Below are 22952 nucleotides of genomic sequence, written 5' to 3' on the forward strand. Positions count from 1 at the left end.
TCCACCGGCTTAAGGTGAGATTTCAGACCCCGAATCGTTCGCAGGCCCATGTCGAAAATTCATTCATATGTGGCTCGGACTGGGAAGTGCGCATTTACAAATAAGCGTGTGTCGGAAAGCCTGTTCGTAGACAGGCGGACTCTGAAATCAAGGCCTATGCCGGAGTCCGGCAATGTGTTCGCTGGTGTATCCGCTCGAAGTCCGCCCATACGCGCATCACGCTTAGAATGTTAAAGCGCGAACTTGCCATCAATCCTTGTGGCTGAGGCATCTTGTACAGAAGCGGTACATATTCGTCGAGGTGCGTTTGCGGCCCATGCGTTGCACGGACATCTCAGACGGTAAGAATGATATGTCCATCGCGATTTACTTACAAGAAGCGGAGCGGCAGAGGTCGGCAATGTCGTAGGTGCAGGCCTGAATGCCGCAATGTGACTACAATGATGTTGCGGACACAAGTCTGTCCTAGCGAGTGCACAAGACGTCACTTGCAGACGGCACGTTCAGTAAGCGGGATGTATATTTTTGAAGCAGGAACATAGTCGATGGGCCGAGCGCTCGGGCGCTGCGGTGCGCCAAATGCGGTCATCAGTCAGTGGCACCGCCCCAATCCCTCATCCTCTCCTATTCTACTGCGTATATATTGCAGACCGCTGGCTGTTTCTGCACTTCCATTCACTGCTAGTCTTCGCTTTCCCTTACAAATACCTCTCATTACCGGAACGGACGTAACGGAGACGAAAAGCACCGACATCCACGGCGCTTGCGGCTTCCATTCGTGACCGCCTTCCATTGAACTATAACTTGCGGGTGTTAAATTGGGGGGTCTCTCGCTCTCTATCTCTGCAGCCTCCAGCTATCTGCTCATCCTCACACCATCATACCATGGCGAACTGGTGAGGCGCTCCGCTGATGTTCGGTCTGTAAGTCACTGAGGGATGCTGCAGGATTGACTTTGCCTCGTTGTTTATCGTGCGTATCACAAGTACCGGAGTCTGGTCTCGGCTTGATCTAACACGTTGCGACGACAATTTCATTTTCATAGACACTATCAGTAGCTGCCTCTATCGTGGCAGGGCTGCTATATGTGGGCAGGGCGACCTCGCGGGCGGCCGAGAGGGCAAAAGAATCGTGAGTCCCTCTACGTCCCGCTCACGCGTGTCGTGCGCTTCACGTGCTGTGCGCGCGCAGACTCAAACACAAGGGCGTGAATGTCTCGCGGGAGGGCGTCTCGGTCAAGACGAATAAGCGGTGGGACCGCAGCGATTACCTGGATGCCACGCAGCGGTGCGTCCTCTTCTTCGTTTGAAGGCTGAGTACGTTCTCACCGGTGCAATGCCCCACATCCCCGAAACACCCCAACGGCATGCAGAGGGTTTGTGAAGGCGTACAACCTGTCGTCGCACGGCCCAGGCGCTGACGCGCGCTCACACTCCTCGGAGTCCGTGCATAGCCTCCATCTTCCTCACAGCCATCATGGGTCAGAATCCGGAAAGAAGTGAGGAGTCAACGTGTGGAAGAGCTGTGAGCGCGGATCTTCGCGCACTGAGGACGGGGGGAGGTGCGGGGATAGATTATAGTATTTATTTTAAACCTTGTGATGTCGTATGCGCCTTCCTCGGCGCGATCTTGTCTGTGCAGTAGGTGAATACGAATGCAACTTGATACTTTGTACCGCGCTACATGGCTCCGTTGAGGCCAAGCGACATTGTGTCAGGTTGACGCGTGGCAAAAGCAGGGCTGACCCTGACTGAAGAAACCCTTATGGGGCACCAACGATACCTCTGCACCGGGCAGAGGATTATTCATATATGCAAGCACTGAAGACGAAAGAATGTACTAGATTGGTGTCCCATGAAAAGACCCCCAGAAGCGCTATGACTCCAAATGCAAAGACGACATATCGAATCGAGACAAATATGGCCATGGCGCTGGCACGCTCGCAGCCCCAGATAATGAAGCGTACTTCGTGAGACAGCGTAAATACGTGCTCGTAGAATATGGCTGCTGAGACGAGCAAGATGACACCGACGAAGCGAGACAGGCAGTCCGCAAGCAACGAACTCATCGCGAGCGGCAAGCTCGCAGTAAGCAGAGACGTGACTGCGATCACGATGTCAGCCGAGAATCCTCAAACATTGCCGGTCCTTGAGGACCTACTTGGTCTGAAGGAGCTCGACGACAGCCTCCTCCGGCACGAACGCTCCAGCCGTGCGACGCCAGCGACCAGATAGCAACCCCCACTCGAGCCTGAGCAACTGCCTCCTAAACGCGTCGGCCACAGCAGCACATCGAGGCAGTGACGACCATAATATAGAGCGCGAAATGCGCTCTAGAGTATGATCTGGTAAGTCCTGGGCCATGCACGCTTATCGGAAATGCCAAGTCGACTCAGTGGCCCCGATTGCAGTTGCGTCATGGTCATCGCAAGGGAGAAAACCCGCATTTCTCGGTCTTCTTCTCGACGTCCGTCTTGTAAAGCAGTAATCGTGGTTCGCCCTTCTGCATGCATGCAGGCCCATGATTGTCTTGATCCGATCTCACTACGTATGCGCATATTTGATGACCGTGCTGATGATGGCGATCGGCTCTTCAAAGGAACACCGGTCTTCGGATACACCATGTTTCCATCTTATTCTTCTACTTACATGATATACTGTTATTGTCCTTTAGATGCCGACAGTAAAGCTTCCAGTGGCGATCGCATCTAAATGGGTCTATGACTTATTACATGGTAAGACAACATATGACGCAGTGAAGTTGGAAATCTGCGAGGACTCACTATTGAAACACCGGGATGTATTGGCAATTGTCGATAGCCATGTTGAGAGCCGCTACTACGCATGGAGTGTATCTCGATGGTGACTAGCAAGATGAACCTCGTCGTCTAATTCATACACTGATTCCACATCCGACGCTGCATCACCCCAGTCGTCTTCCAAGGCGATACCAGCTGACGATGTCATCCCAGCGGAAGGCGTCCCCACGCCTATGTTGTTTGTGCGGAAGTGGGCGAATGCTTGACTGTCAAGGGGTGCTGAACCCACCGAACAGGTCATCAAGCTGTGCGTTTCCCGGAGCGTGCTACCAGCGGGGCTGGGACTCCGATGTAGGTGGAACATGAACCTTGAGATCAGAATGGACGAGATCCTGTGATAGGTTCGCGTTCAGTGACTGTATGTTTCAGTATCATGAACTAGCTAGCACTGACGGCGCGATGTAGTATATTGCTTCATGATCGAGTGGCTGATCAGATGAGGATATCGAACATATAGACGTATAGTTGTCAGACTTCGACGGCTCATGAGACCATGAATCAGACTACTTACGTCGGTTGCACTCCGACTCTGAAATGATATAATGAATATAATATCAAGCACGAATAATACTCTGATGGCCTCCACACCATTGGTATCCACCATTCCGCAAAGCGAACTCTTGATTGACTCACACGAAGTATAGAAACCCTGTCCACACGCCCAATAATTCAAGACTGTGCTGCATGCCTACGTAGAGAGGCGGCTCGTACCGTCAACCAGAAGCATAGTGACAAGCGGCACCTTGATCCCTAGCTGACGGGCTTGTCTCTTGATTCCAAACGTATGGTGGATAGTTACTGCGAAGACGATCAAATCCGCAGCAATCGCAATAGCCCGTGTAGCGGTCATCACTGCAATGATGTCAGCACTGAAGTCTCTTTCGCTATTCTGAAAAATATGACATTACATCTGCAGATGGCTCCCTGTGAGCACGCTTAAGCAGAGGAAAAGAGAAGCACGCACTTCGTATGAGCGGGGACAGTAATCAGGTCCATATGCACGCACGAGTACATTGAGTTGAAATGGGATAGGTAGGACTGAGGGCCTGTCATTTCCTGGAATACTTGTTGGAACTAGAACACCATGTGAGACACAGTGAGCTTTGTAATTTGTTAAGTACATACGAGCATCGCCCCACCCGCAGTCAAAGAGAGCACCAACACCACCAGGGCTGGCATCACGATGCGGCCACCAATGGCATACGCTCTGAGCGCGGAGAATACTGTAGTTGCGGCATATTACTTCATGTATAAAGACAAGGCGGGTAGAAGGCTGACCAGCAGATTCGACGAACAGCAGTATATTCGCGCTCTCGTATACCCAGCCGAGCCCCTTGCACGTTGTACTAAGTATATCTCCGATTAGCGTTTACACTATTTGACCCGAGAGAAGAGATAACCTCTGCGTAGCCATTTCAGATGTCCGACGCATTACTACATATGTGAAGGTCCTCACCGTATCCGCCTTCCACGTGAGATGTGCTATCACCATTGAGGACGACGCCACGAGCAGGGTATAGCGGTTCAAGAAGAACACGAGCGAAGCGGCAGAGAGTTTGCGTTGCCAGAAACAGCGGACTTCTTCTGCAAACGTGATCGCATGTTCAAAAAGTGCGAAGGCTGAGTGATGTCAGGCGAGCCCGCGGTACACATACATGCGCACTCAACTTACCTACTATTGCACATAAGTAGTACGCGTCGGCTAAACTGGCGAAACGTCAAAAACTGGATGCAGCAGCATTGAAGACACGTACTTTAGATTCGGATGCCGGCGCCGCAGCGCTACCAAAGACACCCTTTAAAATGACCGCGGCGGCTTCTCACAGTATTTAGCTCGTGGCCATTGAGCAGAAGAATGGGCATACAATGGCGCCTCAAATTCTGAACGAGACAGCCGAGCATTACTCCTCGCCTGACAGCAAGTCGGGGTTATAGGGAAGTCATACTAATCGATTTTTCGCGCTCATTGCCGCCTGCTGGTGGCGGCGAGAAATGAACGCCTTCCTGCAGGATCTGGACGCGTCGCAGATTTCAAGGCGGGGGTTGAATTCAAACCTGCATTCTAATGAGATTCAGAATGGCAGAGCGTAGCACCCCTTGTATGTCATACGTAGTATGTAGTCTTAATCCGAGGAGTTAGAAATGAAAAAGACCCTCCAAGGCGGCAAACTCACCTGATCGGCCCATAATACTGAGGGCGGCGGGCACTGACGACGGCGGATGCGAGCTCTGCAGACTGCATGTCGAACACGATTCAATCTCGGAGTTCGAAACATGTGTCTGAAACTGCGATATTCTGCATCATTGGCCCACCCCTCGCCGTAACCTTTTGGCCACCCCTTGTCCCCCACCCCCTCGTCCAGACTTCCGGCCTCGTAGGGGGCTGTCATAAACAAAGACAACGGAACCAGAGATCAGCCGGCATGCCGACGAGATTTTTGAACCGAATCTATTCTGTACTTAATGCCCTTTAGACCGCTGCGGAAAGGTATCCAATGACAGCCCTTGTCACTGGCACTGGTCTTTTTTGCGATCTGATGTAAGATTCGAAGACCCTTTCTGTAAAGCTTGTGGTATCTCGTGAGGGCTTGCCAGCTCTGAGCTTTCATTGCCACCTCGAGTAGCTCGAATAGCGTTATACGAATATCATGATCTCTTATATTCATAACGCACCTTAATGCATATAGTGCTGGTGAATCAAACGACTCTTGCAGATCTGATGATTACTGCGCGACGCAACTTGAATATAGTAGTACAGAGTGGTACTAGTACTACATATAATGAAAACTAGACTCGAGTTGATCAAAAGCGCTCATGTGCAACAATGTCCGATCGGCCCGATCCTGCTACGCCTACTACATCCGGCCCAAGTTGTAGACCACAGCGATGGTCTCGATATATTCATCGTATCAGACTCACCTTGTATAAACACCACGTCGTACGCAGCTATCAAACAACCCCATGGACACGCGCCTTCAGCTCGCTAATCTTAGTCTCGCACCTTTGGGGTTTTGCTATCCAAACACTATGAAGTACACAGCTTCACCTATTCTCTCGCTTCCGCATGAGGTGGCCGAGATAATAGCTCTCTCAGTAGCCAAACAAGGCTTCCCGACTGCCATCGCTTTCCTGGCGCAGACGTGCCGCTCGTTTCGGAATCTCATCTATAGGCCTTCCGACACGCATTTGTGGCGAGAGATATTTTTGACAACATTTGACGATCCGCGCAAACTGTACTTTGCTAGCAAGCGTGAGCACATCCTACAATCATTGCCAATAGTCTCTCATCAGGGTGCAGCTGAGTTTGACTGGGGACTGGAGTTTCAACAGCGCATTTTGGCAGAGAGCTATTTCAAGCATGCCATACGTCCCGTCAACTTTACCGCTGAGTCAGTCCGTGTTCGTGTTCGCAGACACACGTCCGTCTGGTACCAGTCTGCCCCGCTGGAGCGCAGCGTGCAAGCGCTCTCCGCGCTGCTGGACGTTTGCGAGACAATGGCGCCATGTCATCCGGATTTTGGCCCTGTCATGGTTGGAGAGGACAACGATAGTACTAGTGGAAAAATAATCCTCTGGCGTCCCCTTGCGCATATCGACACACTCGGCATGGCATCTCGCGCCGCTCCGTTGTTCGCAATGCATACCGGTGGGCCATCACTCAATATTCTCTGGCTGGAATCCGTTCTAGAGCGTGGTCTTCCTTGGTCGCTTATTGCTAGATTGTGTGGCGAAGAGCGGGACCCAGAGTGGGACCAGACATTAGAGGCCCAATTGCTCGCGAAGTTGATCACTTACACTGGATTCATCGACTTCAAGGCCGGAGGAGTTGACGAAGACAACGTGCCAATTAGCAGGGACGATCAGAGAACGTTTTCTCGCTATCGTGCGCGGGAGGTGGTCTACAACATGGTATATCTAGATGCACGTAGGCATTGGGGGCCTTATCTGCTAGTTGAGCAAGACGACAAATCTGTATCTATCGACACCAAGACCGGTCCTCACGGTTCAAATGACTACCACTTCGAGGATGAAGAAACCGAGGCCTCAGGAGAATACACGCCTTTCGCCGGAACCCCCCAACTAAATATCACTGATACCAACGAAGCGCCGTACGCGAGTCAAGCTGCCGCTGATATGTTGCAATACAACAGTCCAGTGCCTACGCCAAAGCAACTATCTCCTGATTGGGCATGGCTGGCTGCTGCACGCATCGTGCTGCAGGCGAATATGGAAGACCCTCGCATGGATAGGCTCGACGAATTCCTTTGCTTGGACAGGTGGCGAGAACAAGGATGGACAAGGCCTGATGATAATGTAAGAAAACTGAGCCCCGGGTGCGAAGTTGGGGCGGCATGGGACTGGGCCGGCGTTGAAGGTGTCTGGAGGTATGTCTGTTGTCTGTTGTTCTCGTTAGACTCAGCTGACAGGCCCTGACAGGCGCTGCATGTGCTGGATCAACTATTCCGAACTCAATTGTATGTCGTGATCCATATCTCTAACCATGGCGTCATGAGATGACCTTCCTCGCCGCAGATTGTAATGTAAGGTTCATCTAGATCTACTGCGTGATTCTTAAACTTCTACGTATTTTGCAGATGTACGGCGGTTTTGATGATCCTATCCTCGAAGAACATGTTAGTTATTCGCCAATGCGTCTGCGCATCGTGCGTTTTGATCCGCCTATCGTGCCCGAGTACCCCCATCGTCCGACCATTGTCTTCGAGGGCGAAGCTGGCGGTGTGGATTGGATCGAGTACCAGGATAGGTCTTGTGATGATGTGCGGAATGTGCGGGGCACCGTCAGCATGATAGCCGGTGGATACGTTCGCTGGCAACTGGTACGCACTATGATCCTGCCACGCCCATTGGGCTATCTTCATGTCTGCTCACAGTCGTTTCTTCGCGATGACTCTAGTCTGTGATGTCGGCAGAATTCCCAGACGAGGACGAGGTGATGTCGGAAGCGGTGCAGCTCGGGGGCGTGGCCTCGGAGGCAGGATTCATCGGAATGTGGAGTCCTGCTCGGCGTCTCGGTGGTGGCGATACATTAGGTTAGACCCCTCTCATTCTAAGTGATCTGCTGATGCTTATGAGCCATGCTTATACACGTAGGGCCGTTCTGGCAGTGGAGAGTTGCATGAAGCTGATGTGCTGACTGAAACGAGGTCTGCCAGTATAACATGATTCCGACGGGACAGCACCAGTGCTCCCAACTTAGAGACTCGGCGGTGTATACGTCCCTGTAGCGATGCTTACAGCCTGGATTTCTCAATACAGTGGGCGCGATCATCCGCATTTTGTCGTCACATGATGTCTGCATTATTAGTAAGAGAGAACAAACACTCCTTGCGCGTGGTCAATGAATTCATGGTGATATGATCTGGCTCGTCTCAGATTTGAAGTCACAGGATACCCATGACGTGCTCCTTTTCAGTATCGAGCCTATCGTACCTTCCTCTATCAGGCCCTTTATTGCGACCCTGAAATGACCCCCAGAAGGGCTATCACTCTAAACGCAAGGACGGTATACCGGTTGAAGACAAATATGACTATGGCATTGGTAGCATCGCGGCCCTAGACGAAGCGCACTTGGTGAGCTAATGTACATGAGTGCTTCTAGAATATAACTGCTGAGACAAATGAGATGAAACAGATGAGGTGAAATAGGCAGTCCACAAGCAACGTACTCACCGCAAGCAACAAGCTCGCAGTAATTATATATAAATTGTCGATTTCATTTTGGGAGCCGCTACTACGCATGGAGTGTGTCTCGATGGTCGCTAACAGGATGACCCTCGCCGTTTGATTCATATTCTGCTTCCATATCCGACACTGTATCATCCCAGTCGTCTTCCAAGGCGATACCAGCTGATGATGTATTTCCAGCAAAAGGCGTTCCCACGCTTTTGTCGTCCGTGCTGAAGTGGGCGAATACTATACTGTCAAGGGGTGCTGAGCCCGCTGAAGAGATCATCAGGCTGTGCGTTGCCTGGAGCGTGCTACCAGCAGGCCCGGAACTCCGATGTAGGTGGAACATGAACCTTGAGATCAGAACGGACGACATCCTATGAGCGAATTCGCTATTAGCGACTGTATGGTTCAGCATCATGGCCTAGCACTGACGGCGCGATGTAGTATATTGCTTGAAGATCAATCGTCTGAGCAGATGAGGATGTCGGATATCTAGTTGTCAGACTCCAACGACTCACGAGGCCATGAAGCAGACTACTTACGTGGGTCGCACTCCGACCCTGGAGTGATACGATGAGTACAATATCAAGGACGAATAACACTCTGATGACCACCGCATTACGAGTGAGCGCTCTTCCGCAAAACGAACCTCTGATTGACTCACACGAAGTATAGGAACCCTGCCCACACGCCCAATAAGTCAATACTGTGCCGCATGCGTACGTAGAGATCTGACTCGTACCGTCAGCCAGAAGCACTGTGGTGAGCGGCACCTTCATCTGGAGCTGACGGGCTTGTCTCTTGATTCCGAACGTACGGTGAATGGTTATTGCGAGGACGATCAAATTGGCAGCAATTGCGATAGCCCGTGTAGCGGTCATCACTGCCGTGCGCCCAATGTCAGCACTCAAGTCTCTTTCGCCATTCTGGACAATATGTCATTACATCTGCAGACGGACCCCTGTGAGCACGCTCAAGCAGAAGAAGGGAGGCGCACGCACTTCGTGTGAGTAAGGACGGGGACCACGTGCACGCAAGAGTATTTGATATTAGGTCCGGATAGGTAGGACTGAGCACCTGTAGTTTCCTGGAATACTTCCTGGAACTGGAACGGCACGTTAAGCGCATTGCGCATTAAGCACTGTAATTTGCTAAGCACTTACGACCACTGCCCCACCCGCAGTCAACGAGAGCGCCAACACCACCAGGGCTGGGAGCACGATGCGCCCACCAATGGCGTAGGCTCTGAGCGCAGAGAACGCTGTAGTAATGGTGCATCACTTCAAGTATAAAGACAAGGTGGGTAGTAGATGACTGACCGGCAGATTCGACGATCAGCAGTATATTCGCGCTCTCGCATACCCAGGCGAACCTCTTGCAACTTGCACTTAGCATACCTCCGCTCAGCGTCTACACTATCTGAATTAAGAGAAGAAATCACCTCTGCGTGATGTCAGATGCGTTATCATCAATATCAAAGTCCTCACCGTATCCACCGTCGACGCGAAATGCGCTAGCATCATTGAAAACGACGCCACGAGCAGGGTGTAGCGGTTCAAGAAGAACATGAACTTAGCCGCAGAGAGCTTCCGTTGCCAGAAACAGCGGACTTCGTCTGCGAGCGTGATCGCATGTTCGAAAAGTGCGAAGACTGAGTGGTGTCAGGCACGCTTGCGGTATGCATGCGCACTGCAATTGAGCTTACCCAATATTGAGGTTGAGCATACGTAGTGCGCGTCAGATAAGCTGGCGAAACGTCAAAAACTGGGTGCAGCAGCATTGAAGGCACCCACCTTGCCATTGTATGACGATTCTTCTACAAGTACCGTGAGATGCTGCTGCAGTCATTTTAAAGGCGGCTGTCTTTGGTAGCGCCGCCTCTCCGTGATGCGGAAGACAGTGACTGTCTTTGGTAGCGGCGCCTCGCCGGCCTGATAGCCCGCCAGGGTTACCGTGACATGGCAGTCGTATCAATCACTTTGTCGCGCTCGTCGTGGCTGGTGGCGATGAGGAACGGCAGCCTCTTGCCGTTGGGGCACTATACCGATCACATATAATGTTTGCAGCGCGCGGTGCTCAGCCTGTCATCACTGAAATGGCGAAGGCTACATTATGCATTAGGCCGACCCAGAGTTGCCGCTTGAATGGATGTCTTCCCGCATGATCTGGAGTCAGGACGGTTTGGGACTCTGAAACAGACCTGTTATATGGGTCCGTGCCGTTTGGCAGAAGAGAAGCGCCCAGAGAGTCGACAAGTGACGATAAGGATGAGGCAAGCACTGTATTTGATGGTACACCTTCTCTCGTGCCACTTCTGCCAACTAGTCTTGTCTTCTAAATAGCTGGCTCGAAGCCCTGTACTTCAGTCTTCTCCTTTCCCCTCTCAAACACCCACTATCCCCTCGTGAAACCCCGTGGAAGGGCGGCTCAGATATTGCACCAGGACGCGAGTACTTTGTACCATTTGTCATCATGTGTATTGTATTGAGTACATGAGTCAGAATATTGAATATTGATCACGCCATTTCATATGAAACTCACAGAAAACACATTATTCATCAGGAGACCACCACTGTCTTGGCCTTGGATAGTCTTAGTTGTGTCACGCATATAGCGACCTGATTAGATCATATGGCCATATTATGATTATGGTTCCTGTTCGATTCTAGCTAGCGTCCATTGTCGTTCAAATGTTCTGTACAGGACCCTCTCACGTCATGTACACAGGGTGCATTGCGATTCCAAATGGGCTGTGGTGCGAACAGCCGTAACACGCTAACAAGGATCTCGGCAAGGGCGACAACGCACATGGCAACATGGCAGCAGGGCGATCCACTGTCAATAACGTCGATGAGCATCGGCTCATAAGTTCGCGATACACAGCGTAGCGCCGCTGCCGTTGTGGTCGAGGAGAATGCGTCGAAGCCGGAGAAGAATGTCGGTGATCCGGTCTCATTTCCGTTCGGTGCCGTACATCCCATTCCTTTTCTTTTCTTCTAATTTCTATTCCTTCATATGTTTTTCATTATTTCGCGCCAAAGAACGATCCAAAAGTACGTACCTACTCCTTGACAGCTCTAAGGCTTGCAAAGACGGCGCCGATGGGGAGGGGAAGCGGCTGTCGTAGGCTATCGTTGGTGCCGACGTCGTCACGCACCTGAGGGCGGCAGGTCGCGAGCGTAAATATGACGCGTCGGGAGCTCACACCTTCGAGAAGCTGAGACATTGACAGTCGTGGAGCCGATCCGGAGACGTCGAGTCTCGCTTGTCTGTGCCCAGGACGGGGCTTTCATCCGCGTTTAGAATATGTCTTACTGTTTCGGGCTTCTGTCGATCTATTGCTATGTTGTGCGTCATTCGCTCCTCCTAGGTTTCGTATGATGTTGCTCGTGTCAAGGCCTCTCTGTACTTATAAAAGCCTGCGTCGGTGTCGAGAAATATCATCTTCCTCTCTCCCTCGAACCACGACCATCTCTTACTTCTCACTCTCGCCTCTTCTGCACTGGTACGTACTACGGACGAGTGGCCCGAGAGTCACACGTACACGGTGAGTGTTTCGTTTGTTTGTTATATCGTCGTTCGCGCGTTGTCTATCGGACACGCACAATCTCTCGCGCGTAGACGTTCGGGCACGCATCGTCGCTACTATACTTCGCGCGTCGTCGTTCGGACACGCATCGTGGTTAAGTGTCTCATAGCGTCAGTGTGCGTATACTTGAGTGTGTGTTTGAAGAGCCCGGGCTATCCGTAACATCGCTGATATCGTCTCGCGAGCGCGCATATAGTCAGTCTATCGCGGCCATACCTTTTTATTTTAATTCTAGCTAGCATATAGTCACAAGACCCTTCGACCATCTACGGACGACGCTGCTCGCATCCCTCCCACACCGTCACACGGATTGGCATGTCGCGCATCGACCCAATGCCAGGCTGCAGGGCGTCTAGTAGGGGATACATCCGCGAGCAAGTGACGAACAGCGCCGGCAAGAGGGGTATCATATTGCATATTGGCCCTTGCCGTCTTCCCCGGAATTCCACCCGCACAAGCGTGGGCGTCGAAGGGCGTGTAGGACGGGTTCGCCCTGGCTTCGTCTGACGCGAATCTATTGACAGGTGCCCCTGGCGTGCACGGAACCCGCATGTGTAGTGTAGTTAGCGCGGGTGCGCCTGCATGATGAGCTGCCGAGCCACTCGGCAGCGGGTTCACACCGCTCTCTGCGACGAACGCGGGCAAGATAGGTGTCTGCAAGCTCAAGATGGACGTGGGCGGCGCATCCGCCTGCGGCTAGTATCGCAATTTGCGAAGGACGCTGCGGTGCCGCAGGCCAGACGGGATTTGCTCTCCTAGGATTGACTCTTGAAGGCACATCAAGCACGGCTTGCGCCGCCAGGATAAGCCATCACCGCTCTCACTCTCATGGCCGTCAATATACCTGCGATGCATCGCATTCGCCCGCGTTCAGCGCGGCACGCGCTGCCCTCGTGCAATGCGGCATCGTTCTGCACGCCCATAGGACGAAGAATCGTAGAATCGTGGTAAGGTGGGAGGGTGGGGGACCGGGTGAACGACGTACCGAGCAACGGGAGAAGAGCGGCGTGCGGCAGGGGGAAATGGGATCTTGGGATCTTATCTACATCTGGCGTGGTCGCTGCCTGCTGGAGCATCTGGCGTGGGGAGGTGTGCAGACAGCATCCGCGGCGGGTAAGAACTGAGAAGGCCTCGGCGGAGCCGATGCAGCGATGCGCGCGTGTGTGGTCTCGTGCCGCGACAGACGGAGGGTAGCAAGCAGCGGCCCCGCGTCTGCTGGAGGACAGCAGTGACACTCGGTGCCACCAGCGTGCAAGCTCCGGGACGGCGTCCGTTCGGTTGTTGACCAGTCAAAATCACCGATCGGTGATGGGATGGTTTGCGCACGGACGCTGGCGGACGACGTGGCAACCAAGGATCCATAAACGCGATGAGCTGCGGCTGGCAGGAATCAGCCTAAACGCATGAAGCAGAGTCGACTTCCAACTGATCGGGCAGGCAGGCGCCTTTGTCAATAGGGGCGAATAAGCGAGTACGGTGAGAAGGGCGTGAGCACGGACTGACCTTGTCTGGCTTGTCCGGTCTGCGTCGTGACTGCGAATAGGGACGCTCACTGGCTATACTTATGATGCTCGGCCCAACAGTTTTGCCCCTCTGCTATATCTACTCTTCTTGCAGCCCCTCAACGCCCATCCCAATCTACCGCGCCGCCATCTGATCATGTCTACCACGCAGGCCCCTCTCCAGCTTCACATCCTCATCGTCGGCTGTGGTCTCGGTGGTCTTGCCGCAGCACACTGTCTCGCGCAAGCAGGCCACAAGATCACGCTGTTCGAGTCGGCCCCTGCAATAGGGGAGATCGGGGCGGGCATCCAAGTGACGCCGAACGTCACCCGCCTGCTCATCCGCTGGGGCCTCGGCGACAAGCTCGCAAAGATCGCAGTGAAGCCCGAGGCCCTCGTCTTCCGCCGGTACAGCACGGGCGAGCGCGTCGCGTACTCCCGCTGGGCGGAGAAGATGGAGGCGTTCGGCGCGCCGTACTACCACATCCACCGCGCCGACTTCCACAGGCTGCTCTATGACCTCGCGGGCCCGAGCATGACCCTGCGCCTGAACTCGACCGTGGTGGGCTGCGATCCCGAGGCGCCGTCTCTGACGCTGGCGTCGGGCGAGACGGTGCACGGGGACCTGGTTATCGGGGCAGACGGCGTGAAGAGCTACATCCAGCAAGTCGTTCTCGGGCAGGTGAACCCCGCGGAGGCGACGGGCGACGCTGCCTACAGGGCCCTCATCCCGACGCAGCTCATGCTGAGCGATCCCGACCTCAAGTCGTTCGTGGACACGCCGGAGATGACGGGGTGGATGGGCCCGGGGCGCCATATCATGGCCTATAACGTGGTGCGTAACCCAGCCCCGCTCACACCGCGCTCTTTCACGTCTGACGAACGCACACCGCCGCTCTCCCCGCAGCGCGCGAAACAGGAGTTCAACCTCGTGATGCTGCACCCGGACGACGGCTCGGTCGAGTCGTGGACCGCGGAGGGCAGCGCAGAGAAGATGCGCGCCGACTTCGCGGATTTTGAGCCCCGGTACGTCGCCCGTCCGCGCGCGCGCCGTTGAGGGCCGTCTGAAGCCTCGGTGCCCTGCAGAGTGCAGAAGATGCTCGCGCTCGTCAAGTCCACGCTCAAGTGGCGTCTCATGGACCGCAAGCCGCTCGCGACGTGGGTCCACTCCGCAGGGCGCGTCGCGCTCCTCGGCGACGCGTGCCATCCCATGCTGGTGCGTGCGCCTCGTCTCCCCCGTTTCCCACGCCGCTGACACCGCCCCCCAGCCTTATCGCGCGCAGGGCGCCGCCATGGCCATCGAGGACGCCGCGGTGCTTGGCAACCTCCTCGCGCACGTCGCCTCCCGCGCGCAGCTGGCGCCGCTGCTGCACGCGTACGAGGCGCTGCGCCTGCCGCGCACGGCGGAGACGCAGGGCGCGTCGCGCCTGAACCAGGTGATCTTCCACCTGCCCGACGGCCCGGAGCAGGCGGCGCGCGACACAGCGATGCGCGCGGCGGCGGAGGCGGAGCTCGCGGCGGTGGCGCGCGCGCGCGCGGGGCTGCCCGCTGAGGAGCTCGCGATGGAGGGCAACCCGAACCAGTGGGCGGACCGCCGGAAGAACGAGATCCAGTTCGGGTACGACGCGGACGCGGTCGCGGAGGCGTGGTGGCGCGACGTCGGCGCGCGCGAGGTGGGCCCGCTCGCGGCGGGCGAGGCGGGCAAGGGCAAGGCCGAGGCGCGACTGTGAGCCTGTCTGTTTGCTGTTGCTGTCCTGCTGTGCCCCCCCGTTCAGACGTTCGACGTTCCAACGTTCATGCATCATGGCCGAGGCCTCCCTGGCGTCGCGACCCACCCATCTTTGTGTGCACTCCCCCCCTTTTACCCATCCGTTTTGTTGTCTCATCGCCGGTTCACATCATCGCTCACACATCCTTCGCAGAGATTCGGATTCGTGATCACTGTGTTTTTCCCAGCCAGCCTCGTGTAGATGAGTATTACAAGGGTCCATGCCATGTATTGTATGTACAGTATGCAAGATGAGATAAGCTTTGTTCCCGGCCTCGAGCGCGGTCTGACAAACATAGTGCGCAAGGGCTGACGCCGAGAGGTGCCGTGGATGACAAGCTTTATGGTTCGTGCTCTGTCATGGCGTGCCGTGACCGGCTGCGGCATGTGGCGGCTGGGACATCCCATCCGAAATCGGGTCAGCTGCTGGCGAGATTCAGGGCGCGATGATGCGGGTGCGGGGGCTTCGACGTCGAATCTCGGACAACAGTTGCTTGTTAGGGCAACATCGACATCCACGTCGGAGCACTGTGGGAGGGTACATGCACTGGGGGCGTTCGGGGATGGTGGGGTTTGTCCTGAACATCGTTTTTCTTGAAAAGGGCTAGCGTGCGTTCTGCTTTCATCAGGGAGCTTACAGGTGTCTGGATGCTCGACGTACAGTTTAATGGGTTTTACCCGTCTGGTGATGACGAGCCATGCACGCGCACTGCAAACATCAGATCAGATCGGTATGGTATGAATTATGATATCAGCCACTGTGGTTTCTCATCGCCACCAGTGACGATGAGCGCAACAAAGAAGTTGATATGACTGTCCTGTAACCCTGGCTTGCTGTTAGGCCGGCGAGGCGCCGCTACCAAAGGCAGCCTTCAGAATGACCACAGCTGCACCTCACAGTACTCAGCTCGTGGCCATATAGCAGAATACAATGGCACCTCAAAGCCTCACAGCCAATCATCAATGCATCATTCCTCGCATCCGAATCCCAAGTACGTGTCCACAGTGCTGCAGTGCCCAGTTTCTGATGTTTGGCCAGCTTATCCGACGCATACCACTTTATGCAGTAGTGGGTAAGCTTGAGTGCGCATGCGGGTGTACCGCGGGCTCGCCTGATGTCACTCAGTCTTCACGTGTTTCGAACATGTGATCACGCTTGCAGAAGAAGCCCGTTATTTCTGGCGACGGATTTCGACATCTGTTCAAATGGGCACAGGTTCAATGAACAACTTCGAATCGACCTCATGCGTGATCATTTTCGCCATTTTTAATGATGATGCCAGCACCACAAAGCTGTTGTGTTTCATTGCTGTCAGGCCAGTGATGTGCCGCTACGAAAGGCAGCCTTGGCATGACCACATCAGCCTCTCACAGTATTTAGTTCATGGCAATAGAACCGAAGAATGGGCATACAATGGCATCTCAAATCCTGAACAAAACAGCCAAGCATGGCCCCTTGCCTCCAAATCCAAAGTGAGTGCCTTCAATGCTGCTGCACCCAGTATTTGATGTTCGGCCAGCGCGTGCTATGTATTCTCAACTTCAATAATGGGTAAGCTAAAGTGCAGCGTGCATGTATACAGCAGGCCTGCCTGACATCACTCAGTTTTTGCGCTTTTCAAATATGCAATCATGCTCGCAGAAGAAGTCCGCTGTTTCTGGCAGCGCAGATTCTCAGCAGCTAAGTTCATGTTCTTCTTGAACCACTACACCCTGTGTTGGAACAACCGGGCGAGTGCATGCCTGACTACCGGCTCGCTGACATGCCGCGCTGTGGTGCGATAGTGCCTTGTTTCTATGTACCTGATTTAGATAAGTGTTTACTATATTAGGCCAAGTTCTCACATGTAATTACTTCATGTGTTTGCCTCCCTGCCCCGAGGACGAGACAAACCACTTTGTATTTGATCTTTTTCCCATGCCGCTTGCTTCCGTAAACCTTCGCGCTTGCTCGTTCGAACCCAACGCCAACACTCATTTCTACAGTTCCAATTCATTTGCCTGCCCGTTCCAGCAACAGCACCGACCCCCAACAATTGCGAACCTGTAGTAGAACGTGAGCATATACAATGTATACATGACGTGACAGGCTCTCGCAGGCACAAATGCGAGGTACTGGCACAGAACTGCCAGGCAACATCTGTCACAAATGGAACACACAGAAAGACATAACAGGTTGGGAAGGAAAAATGATAACACTACACTGCTCGCAAAACTTGTTTGTTTGTTCTTGTTTGAGGCACTCCTTACTGGTGAAACATTTATCTTTCCATTCTATTTCTTGTACTACTAGCGCCCATACTGGCGCCCGTCTTAGCGCTCACCTGCAGGTTGAACATTATGTAGCTTACATAATGGGGTCCGTGCGCACTTCGTACCGGGTATCGTACCACTACATTTCTTTCTTTACTAACACAACCACACAGATACAGTGGTCCGTGCGTAGACAGTTCTTGTATAAGTAGTTGTACCATTAGTCAGTCGAACCCTAAGTTCGACCTAGTTATTCATTCAAGTCTCTGCTCCTCTTCACTTGGGGTAGTGGTCATTCTCGACTTCCTCGCTCGATCTTCAGGATGACGCACTGTCCATAAGCCCTCGCTCATCGTCTACGAGTCAGGCATCAATATAGGAGTATAGACTGTTGTATCAACTGGCATGCTAAGTCCATACATTTGAGTGCTCACATTGGGATGTGTTCTATTGGGTATAATACATGTCTAACAATGTCATGTAAGATCACATATGTTCTCAAGGCCTATAATAAATCCATAAAGGAGCCTCCTGTCACCTGGCCATTAACAAAGGTGTGCACCACTAAGTCTGGGCCATTGAATGGCTGCTTTCACGGTTGGCCATCACTATCACGCCACATCGTGCATTGTCCAAACAGACCATCTTGTCAATATACCTGCTAACCATTAGAATAGTGTATAACCCAGGTGCTAAGTGGCTCACTCTTTCCAAGACACATTGGCCATGTTTGTGCCCCGCGCGCTCAGCTCCCGGGCAAAAAATGCATTAACTTGACTCCAAAAACATTGACCTTGAGCAACGCGCCCTCCTGCGCACCGTGTGCGAACTTTGTGCTTCTTTGCGGCAGGTGAGCCTCTTGGGGAAGACTTGTCTGCTACGCCTTCTTCCTTGTATGTTGTATCTTCCACCTCAGTGCACAGCAACTCTGGATGCTTGAGCAAGAACCACCACTGTGCAGCCTTGTCCGTCAGCTCACAGAAGAATCCGGAAGGAGCCTGCACACACCAATATCGTGACGTGCACAGTGTAAACCTTATCCAGCTTGTCCCCTGCACCACCACACCTGTATTTCATGGCCATGGTGTAAGTGAAGTCTGTCAGTGCTGTTTTCTTGATTCCAACACCATCACAGATCTGTGCAATTCGTTAGCCATGGAGGAGGGTGTAAAAGTGCACATACATCCTGACAATACACATTTCATACGCTCGAGATAATCTTTTTGCTCTCTTGCTCTAGGACCTTTTCGTGTGCCGGCTGACCAAAAATGTTGTTTAAACACAGCACCTGAAACATTTGTCTTTCCGTTCTATTTCTTGTACTACTAGCGCCCATACTGGTGCCCGTTTTAGCGCTCACCTGCAGGTTGAACATTATGTAGCTTACATAATGGGGTCTGTGCGCACTTTGTATCTGGTAGTGTACCACTACATTTCTTTCTTCACTAACATGACCACACAGACACGGTGGTCCGTGCGTAGCTGGTACTTGTATAAATAGTTGTACCACTAGTCAGTTGAACCCTAAGTTCGACCTGGTTACCAATTCAAGTCTCTGCTCCTCTTCACTTGGGGTAGTGGTCATTCTCAATTTCCTCGCTCAATCTTCCGGATGACGCACTGTCCATAAGCCCTTGCTTGTAGTTTACGAGTCAGGCATTGATATAGGAGTATAGACCATTGTATCAGCTTCCCCCATCTCGCAGTCCCAGGCCCATATTCCTTCATCCTGGGCAGTTCTACATCCACACATGAGTGCCAACCATGGAGAAATTGTATTATTTACATACTCTAGCTGCTCCACTATCCCATCAAGCATTTCGAGCGGCGGTGTGGTATTCGACATTGCCAAGAAGTGAATGTTGTATTCTTTTTGTGCCTTGCAGTGAGGTAGGGTGGCAGACATGACAAGGAAGGAGTTATGTTCATTTCATTTCTTCAACAGGTTCCCGGATGTGTCATCACAGTACATCCACAATGCAAACACGAGGGCACAATGTCCCTTTGCCTTAGCACACCAATGGTTGCCTATGAGGGGGTCCGTGAATGTCCATGGCACTGTCATACCTGTCACAAAGTCAATCATTCCTGCATTCATCATGGGTAAGTGCAATGTAGCCACTGTGGGAGAGATCACATACCAAGGATTATTTGTGGGTCAGGTATACCATAGAGAGACTGAGTGTCTGTACAAACCTCAGTGAAATTCTTCAAGAATTGGGTCTCGGAGACAATGAAGTTGTCCTCTTGTTTCACACACCACCCCATTTGCGTATTGGTTGTGGCCGTATGCATGCACCAACACTTCGCATGCAGCAATGGTTTGCCGGTGTGCTGACGCACAAACCATCAAACCGGGATGCAAACCTCGCTGGAGATCAGCATGCTCAGCTCATGGATGAAGTAATCCTTGCCTCTGATGCGTGCCATGGGGCTAAGTTGTTCATCTGGCATCTCCTCCAGCCAGTGTTTGGCCTGACAGGCCTCGGAAAGCAGTGTGGTGCCTCAGTCCTCGGGGTAGAAGTGTAGGAGCGGACGTACTTTAGGGTTAGCCATTTCCTGGGGGTGATAAGAGTGTCAGTGCCATGCCTCGATAATGGCAGAAGACAGAATGTGAGTAGTCACCTGAGCAATGATTTGCGACAGATTGTTGACTGTGTAGTTGTGGCCAAGGGCCCCCTTGTATTGTGTACTATCTATCCCACACATGTGTTGCAGGGCTGCATTCATACTGTGCATAGAGTGGACAGAAGGGACATCATTGATATCATTAACCTTAAGCAGCCAGAGGAATAGGTCAAGCTGCCAGTGGGAGAACACAGAGCGCGGCAGATGCATCAAGATGTCTAGTGTACATGTCTGTGTGGCATTCAGATGATATATGATGGAGTATTACTGGCGCAACACGTACCACTTTGTCTGTCCATGGGAACCATTGCTGCGACATGGACATAGGCTCATGAGGCCAGGTGCAATTGAGGGCGGGCCCCTTGCCAGAGGTTCCACTTGGCTCAGCCCCTGATAGACATCAGGAAGAGTGTGGCAACACACAGAAAAAAGTCATACCGTAGGGTATGGCACTGTTGTAGTCCCCATTGATTGGGGGCTCATTATCTTCTGACTGCTCGTCGTCCTCAGGGTCAGAGCCGCTGAGCGTGTCGAGGTGATCCAATAGAGCACGAGATAGGTGAGAGAGATGCTGATCAGTTGTTGATGGTGGCAGTTCGGTGTGACCCAGGGCAGCAGACAAGCCCCAATCAAAGAGTGGAGGTGGCAATGCGGGACGTGTTGGTGTAGAGTGAATATGATGTTCTTGCTCATTGCCAGTTGGCAACAGGAATGAGCATAACAGTGTTTGGAGGCCATTGTCTATCACGGCCAGTGCTGGCTCATTGTTTGGGTTAAGATGATTGGACTGTTGATGGACAGGCATGAGGGGCGCTTGCTAGGCATGCTCGAGGTTGGCCTGATGAATTATTGTCTGTTCGTGGGCAGGCAGATGCCACTGCTGCTGTGGCCTGCCATCTCTGCATGTCTTGCAATGCCACAGAGTGTGGCCCTTGTTGTCATGGCCGGCAGCTTGCCACTCTGATAGAAAAATTAGCACACGGGTGGCATGTGAGCTTGTTATGATACCGACAATCAGACTAGGGCATTACAACTTGACATGGAGCTGGGGGGATCGCTCAGACCACCTGAGGCGACAGACTGCAGGCAGTGTGTGGGGGACATATATGCAGATCACATGACCGCGCAAAATTCAGCCAGGGGCGGATGCACAGCCAAGTTCAACCAGGGCGAACTCTCAGGCGGAGTGAGTATTATCGATTTGATTTTGTGCTGAGGTTCACCCTAGGCGGAGTGTAGCATCAATGGTCATTTAGGTTCTGACCTATCACATGCGGGTGGAGCTGAGCCTTTGTGGCGGTCTGGCTGTGTAGATGGTACTAGCAGGATTGGGTCGATTGGTTATCTATATCTGTATCTATACTATAAATGAAGACAGCATCTTCCCACGGTAGTCGAAAATGCAACCTCATTACTTAAGTTATCCAGTTTCGCGTGCACGAAGATCACGTGCATCATGGCGCTCGATATATGATACTCTTTTTTTGTTTTGTTTTGAATGCGATGTTTAGACTCCGTACAGCAAGGTACATGCAGAGTAATAACAAACATGTCAGACAGGCCCTCAGCACCCCCTCTCAGCATCCTGCAGTCTCCGATTCCGCCACCCTTCACCACAACCACCCACGGGGAGCGCTCGCACTGCCACACATATGGCAGCCTCCCGAGTACCCAGGTGCCCCATCCCGCCGACAGCCCACTAAGGCAGGGCTGGTTACATCCAAATAGAACCCGACGAGCCACTTGCGAGTGGCGCGGCGAGAGCGCCGGTTGAAGGAAGGGCACTATACTGAAATCAAATCACGAGGTCCCCCAAGGACCCCGCCTCCCGCCCCCCATGCATCCAAGCATACCCCATACTGACAGAGCTTCAGGCCCGCATCGCCATGTCCGCCTCGCACGGCCGTGGGGAAAAGGATCGGGTGGTGCAGTCCGTCAATGGCGGTCCCGATTGTCGGATCGAGTTGGATGATGTGACCGTAGGGACAGTGAGGGCCAAGTTAGATGGTCTTGACAAAGGCAGGAGGGTACAGGAAAGAAAAATGGCAGACTGGGGCCCAATGAGCGACAAGCGCCCACGGAGATAGTGGTGGTACGGGGTCAAGAAGGGATCGATATATGATACTCGAGGGCTCGCTGAATGACACGTTACTCACGGTTTTCCCTCTCATCTTTGAGCATACGCGCCGCCCTCCTAGCATGGGCCTAGGAGAATCCCGTCTGACTTGATGGTTGATGGGCTGGCATGCTGCATAGATGTCTTTATCCACCACGCACAGACCCGCCAGTCAGACTTGACCCCGTGTTTTTTTTGTGGATGCAATTTTTGGACATCCTTGACCTTCTCGTGGGGTCGTTTTGATGCGGTATTTGGAGCTAATGCAATGCTTCCAGGTAGTGATTCTGTGTTCTCTCCCACGAGCTTTACAACAACAAAATGATCAGAACAGACAGGCACTGAGCTATTCTTGTTGTTACACATGAGCGCTTGTGATAAACTCGACGTCTAAATCTTCATTAAGTATACTATGTAGCACTGCGATATTCAAGTTGCGTCGCGCAGTGATCATCAGTTCGATCTGCAAGAGTCGTTTGATTCACCAACGCTATATATATCACGGTGCGCTGTGAATATAAGAGTCCATGAGATCCGTATAACGTTATTCGAGGGGGCAATGAAAGCTCAGAGCTGGCAAGCACTCA

At 52.8% G+C, this 22952-nt stretch overlaps 7 protein-coding genes across 7 annotated transcripts; 4 read left to right on the forward strand and 3 right to left on the reverse strand.

Annotated features, from left to right (window-relative positions):
• Positions 1 to 885: 885 nt before the first annotated feature.
• On the forward strand, positions 886 to 1502 carry POSPLADRAFT_1046324 (hypothetical protein; the record flags this gene model as incomplete). The annotated part of the gene is made up of 5 exons (XM_024479002.1): positions 886 to 896; positions 948 to 972; positions 1046 to 1131; positions 1192 to 1287; positions 1373 to 1502. 5 exons carry the CDS (start codon positions 886 to 888, stop codon positions 1500 to 1502), a joined length of 348 nt encoding a protein of 115 aa, XP_024339759.1.
• Positions 1503 to 2669: 1167 nt separating this feature from the next.
• On the reverse strand, positions 2670 to 5060 carry POSPLADRAFT_1141330 (hypothetical protein; the record flags this gene model as incomplete). The annotated part of the gene is made up of 12 exons (XM_024485288.1): positions 2670 to 2707; positions 2783 to 2834; positions 2880 to 3150; positions 3330 to 3347; positions 3452 to 3467; positions 3530 to 3707; positions 3944 to 4041; positions 4097 to 4174; positions 4247 to 4402; positions 4491 to 4525; positions 4573 to 4614; positions 4993 to 5060. The coding sequence occupies 12 exons, from the start codon at positions 5058 to 5060 to the stop codon at positions 2670 to 2672; spliced, it is 1050 nt and encodes a 349-aa protein (XP_024339760.1).
• A 785-nt stretch (positions 5061 to 5845) lies between these two features.
• POSPLADRAFT_1056326 (hypothetical protein) lies at positions 5846 to 7874 on the forward strand (the record flags this gene model as incomplete). Its single annotated transcript, XM_024480760.1, has 5 exons — positions 5846 to 7203; positions 7256 to 7293; positions 7352 to 7359; positions 7414 to 7656; positions 7734 to 7874. The coding sequence occupies 5 exons, from the start codon at positions 5846 to 5848 to the stop codon at positions 7872 to 7874; spliced, it is 1788 nt and encodes a 595-aa protein (XP_024339761.1).
• Positions 7875 to 8570: 696 nt separating this feature from the next.
• Positions 8571 to 10310, reverse strand: POSPLADRAFT_1033578 (hypothetical protein; the record flags this gene model as incomplete). Its single annotated transcript, XM_024476945.1, has 9 exons — positions 8571 to 8883; positions 9052 to 9069; positions 9174 to 9189; positions 9252 to 9435; positions 9673 to 9770; positions 9872 to 9950; positions 9997 to 10124; positions 10215 to 10255; positions 10303 to 10310. The coding sequence occupies 9 exons, from the start codon at positions 10308 to 10310 to the stop codon at positions 8571 to 8573; spliced, it is 885 nt and encodes a 294-aa protein (XP_024339762.1).
• A 3447-nt stretch (positions 10311 to 13757) lies between these two features.
• Positions 13758 to 15330, forward strand: POSPLADRAFT_1141222 (hypothetical protein; the record flags this gene model as incomplete). The annotated part of the gene is made up of 5 exons (XM_024485275.1): positions 13758 to 14435; positions 14508 to 14626; positions 14687 to 14816; positions 14869 to 15120; positions 15169 to 15330. The coding sequence occupies 5 exons, from the start codon at positions 13758 to 13760 to the stop codon at positions 15328 to 15330; spliced, it is 1341 nt and encodes a 446-aa protein (XP_024339763.1).
• Positions 15331 to 17115: 1785 nt separating this feature from the next.
• On the reverse strand, positions 17116 to 21054 carry POSPLADRAFT_1141193 (hypothetical protein; the record flags this gene model as incomplete). Its single annotated transcript, XM_024485269.1, has 18 exons — positions 17116 to 17163; positions 17263 to 17348; positions 17671 to 17692; positions 17954 to 17977; positions 18056 to 18088; positions 18264 to 18279; positions 18327 to 18574; positions 18630 to 18758; positions 18829 to 18879; positions 18982 to 19018; positions 19412 to 19490; positions 19689 to 19709; positions 19763 to 19955; positions 19989 to 20105; positions 20163 to 20180; positions 20247 to 20480; positions 20533 to 20639; positions 20688 to 21054. The coding sequence occupies 18 exons, from the start codon at positions 21052 to 21054 to the stop codon at positions 17116 to 17118; spliced, it is 1830 nt and encodes a 609-aa protein (XP_024339764.1).
• A 687-nt stretch (positions 21055 to 21741) lies between these two features.
• Positions 21742 to 22339, forward strand: POSPLADRAFT_1039806 (hypothetical protein). Its single transcript, XM_024477600.1, has one exon. The coding sequence runs from the start codon at positions 21799 to 21801 to the stop codon at positions 22021 to 22023; it is 225 nt and encodes a 74-aa protein (XP_024339765.1). The 5' UTR covers positions 21742 to 21798; the 3' UTR covers positions 22024 to 22339.
• Positions 22340 to 22952: the final 613 nt, after the last annotated feature.

The sequence above is a fragment of the Postia placenta genome (genome assembly GCF_002117355.1).
Source record: "Postia placenta MAD-698-R-SB12 unplaced genomic scaffold POSPLAscaffold_6, whole genome shotgun sequence".
In the NCBI taxonomy this organism is placed as follows: Eukaryota; Fungi; Basidiomycota; class Agaricomycetes; order Polyporales; family Adustoporiaceae; genus Rhodonia; species Rhodonia placenta.

Excerpts from the sequence above, each read along its gene's own strand:
- POSPLADRAFT_1039806 (XM_024477600.1), top strand. The coding sequence starts at position 21,799 with ATGTCAGACAGGCCCTCAGCACCCCCTCTCAGCATCCTGCAGTCTCCG.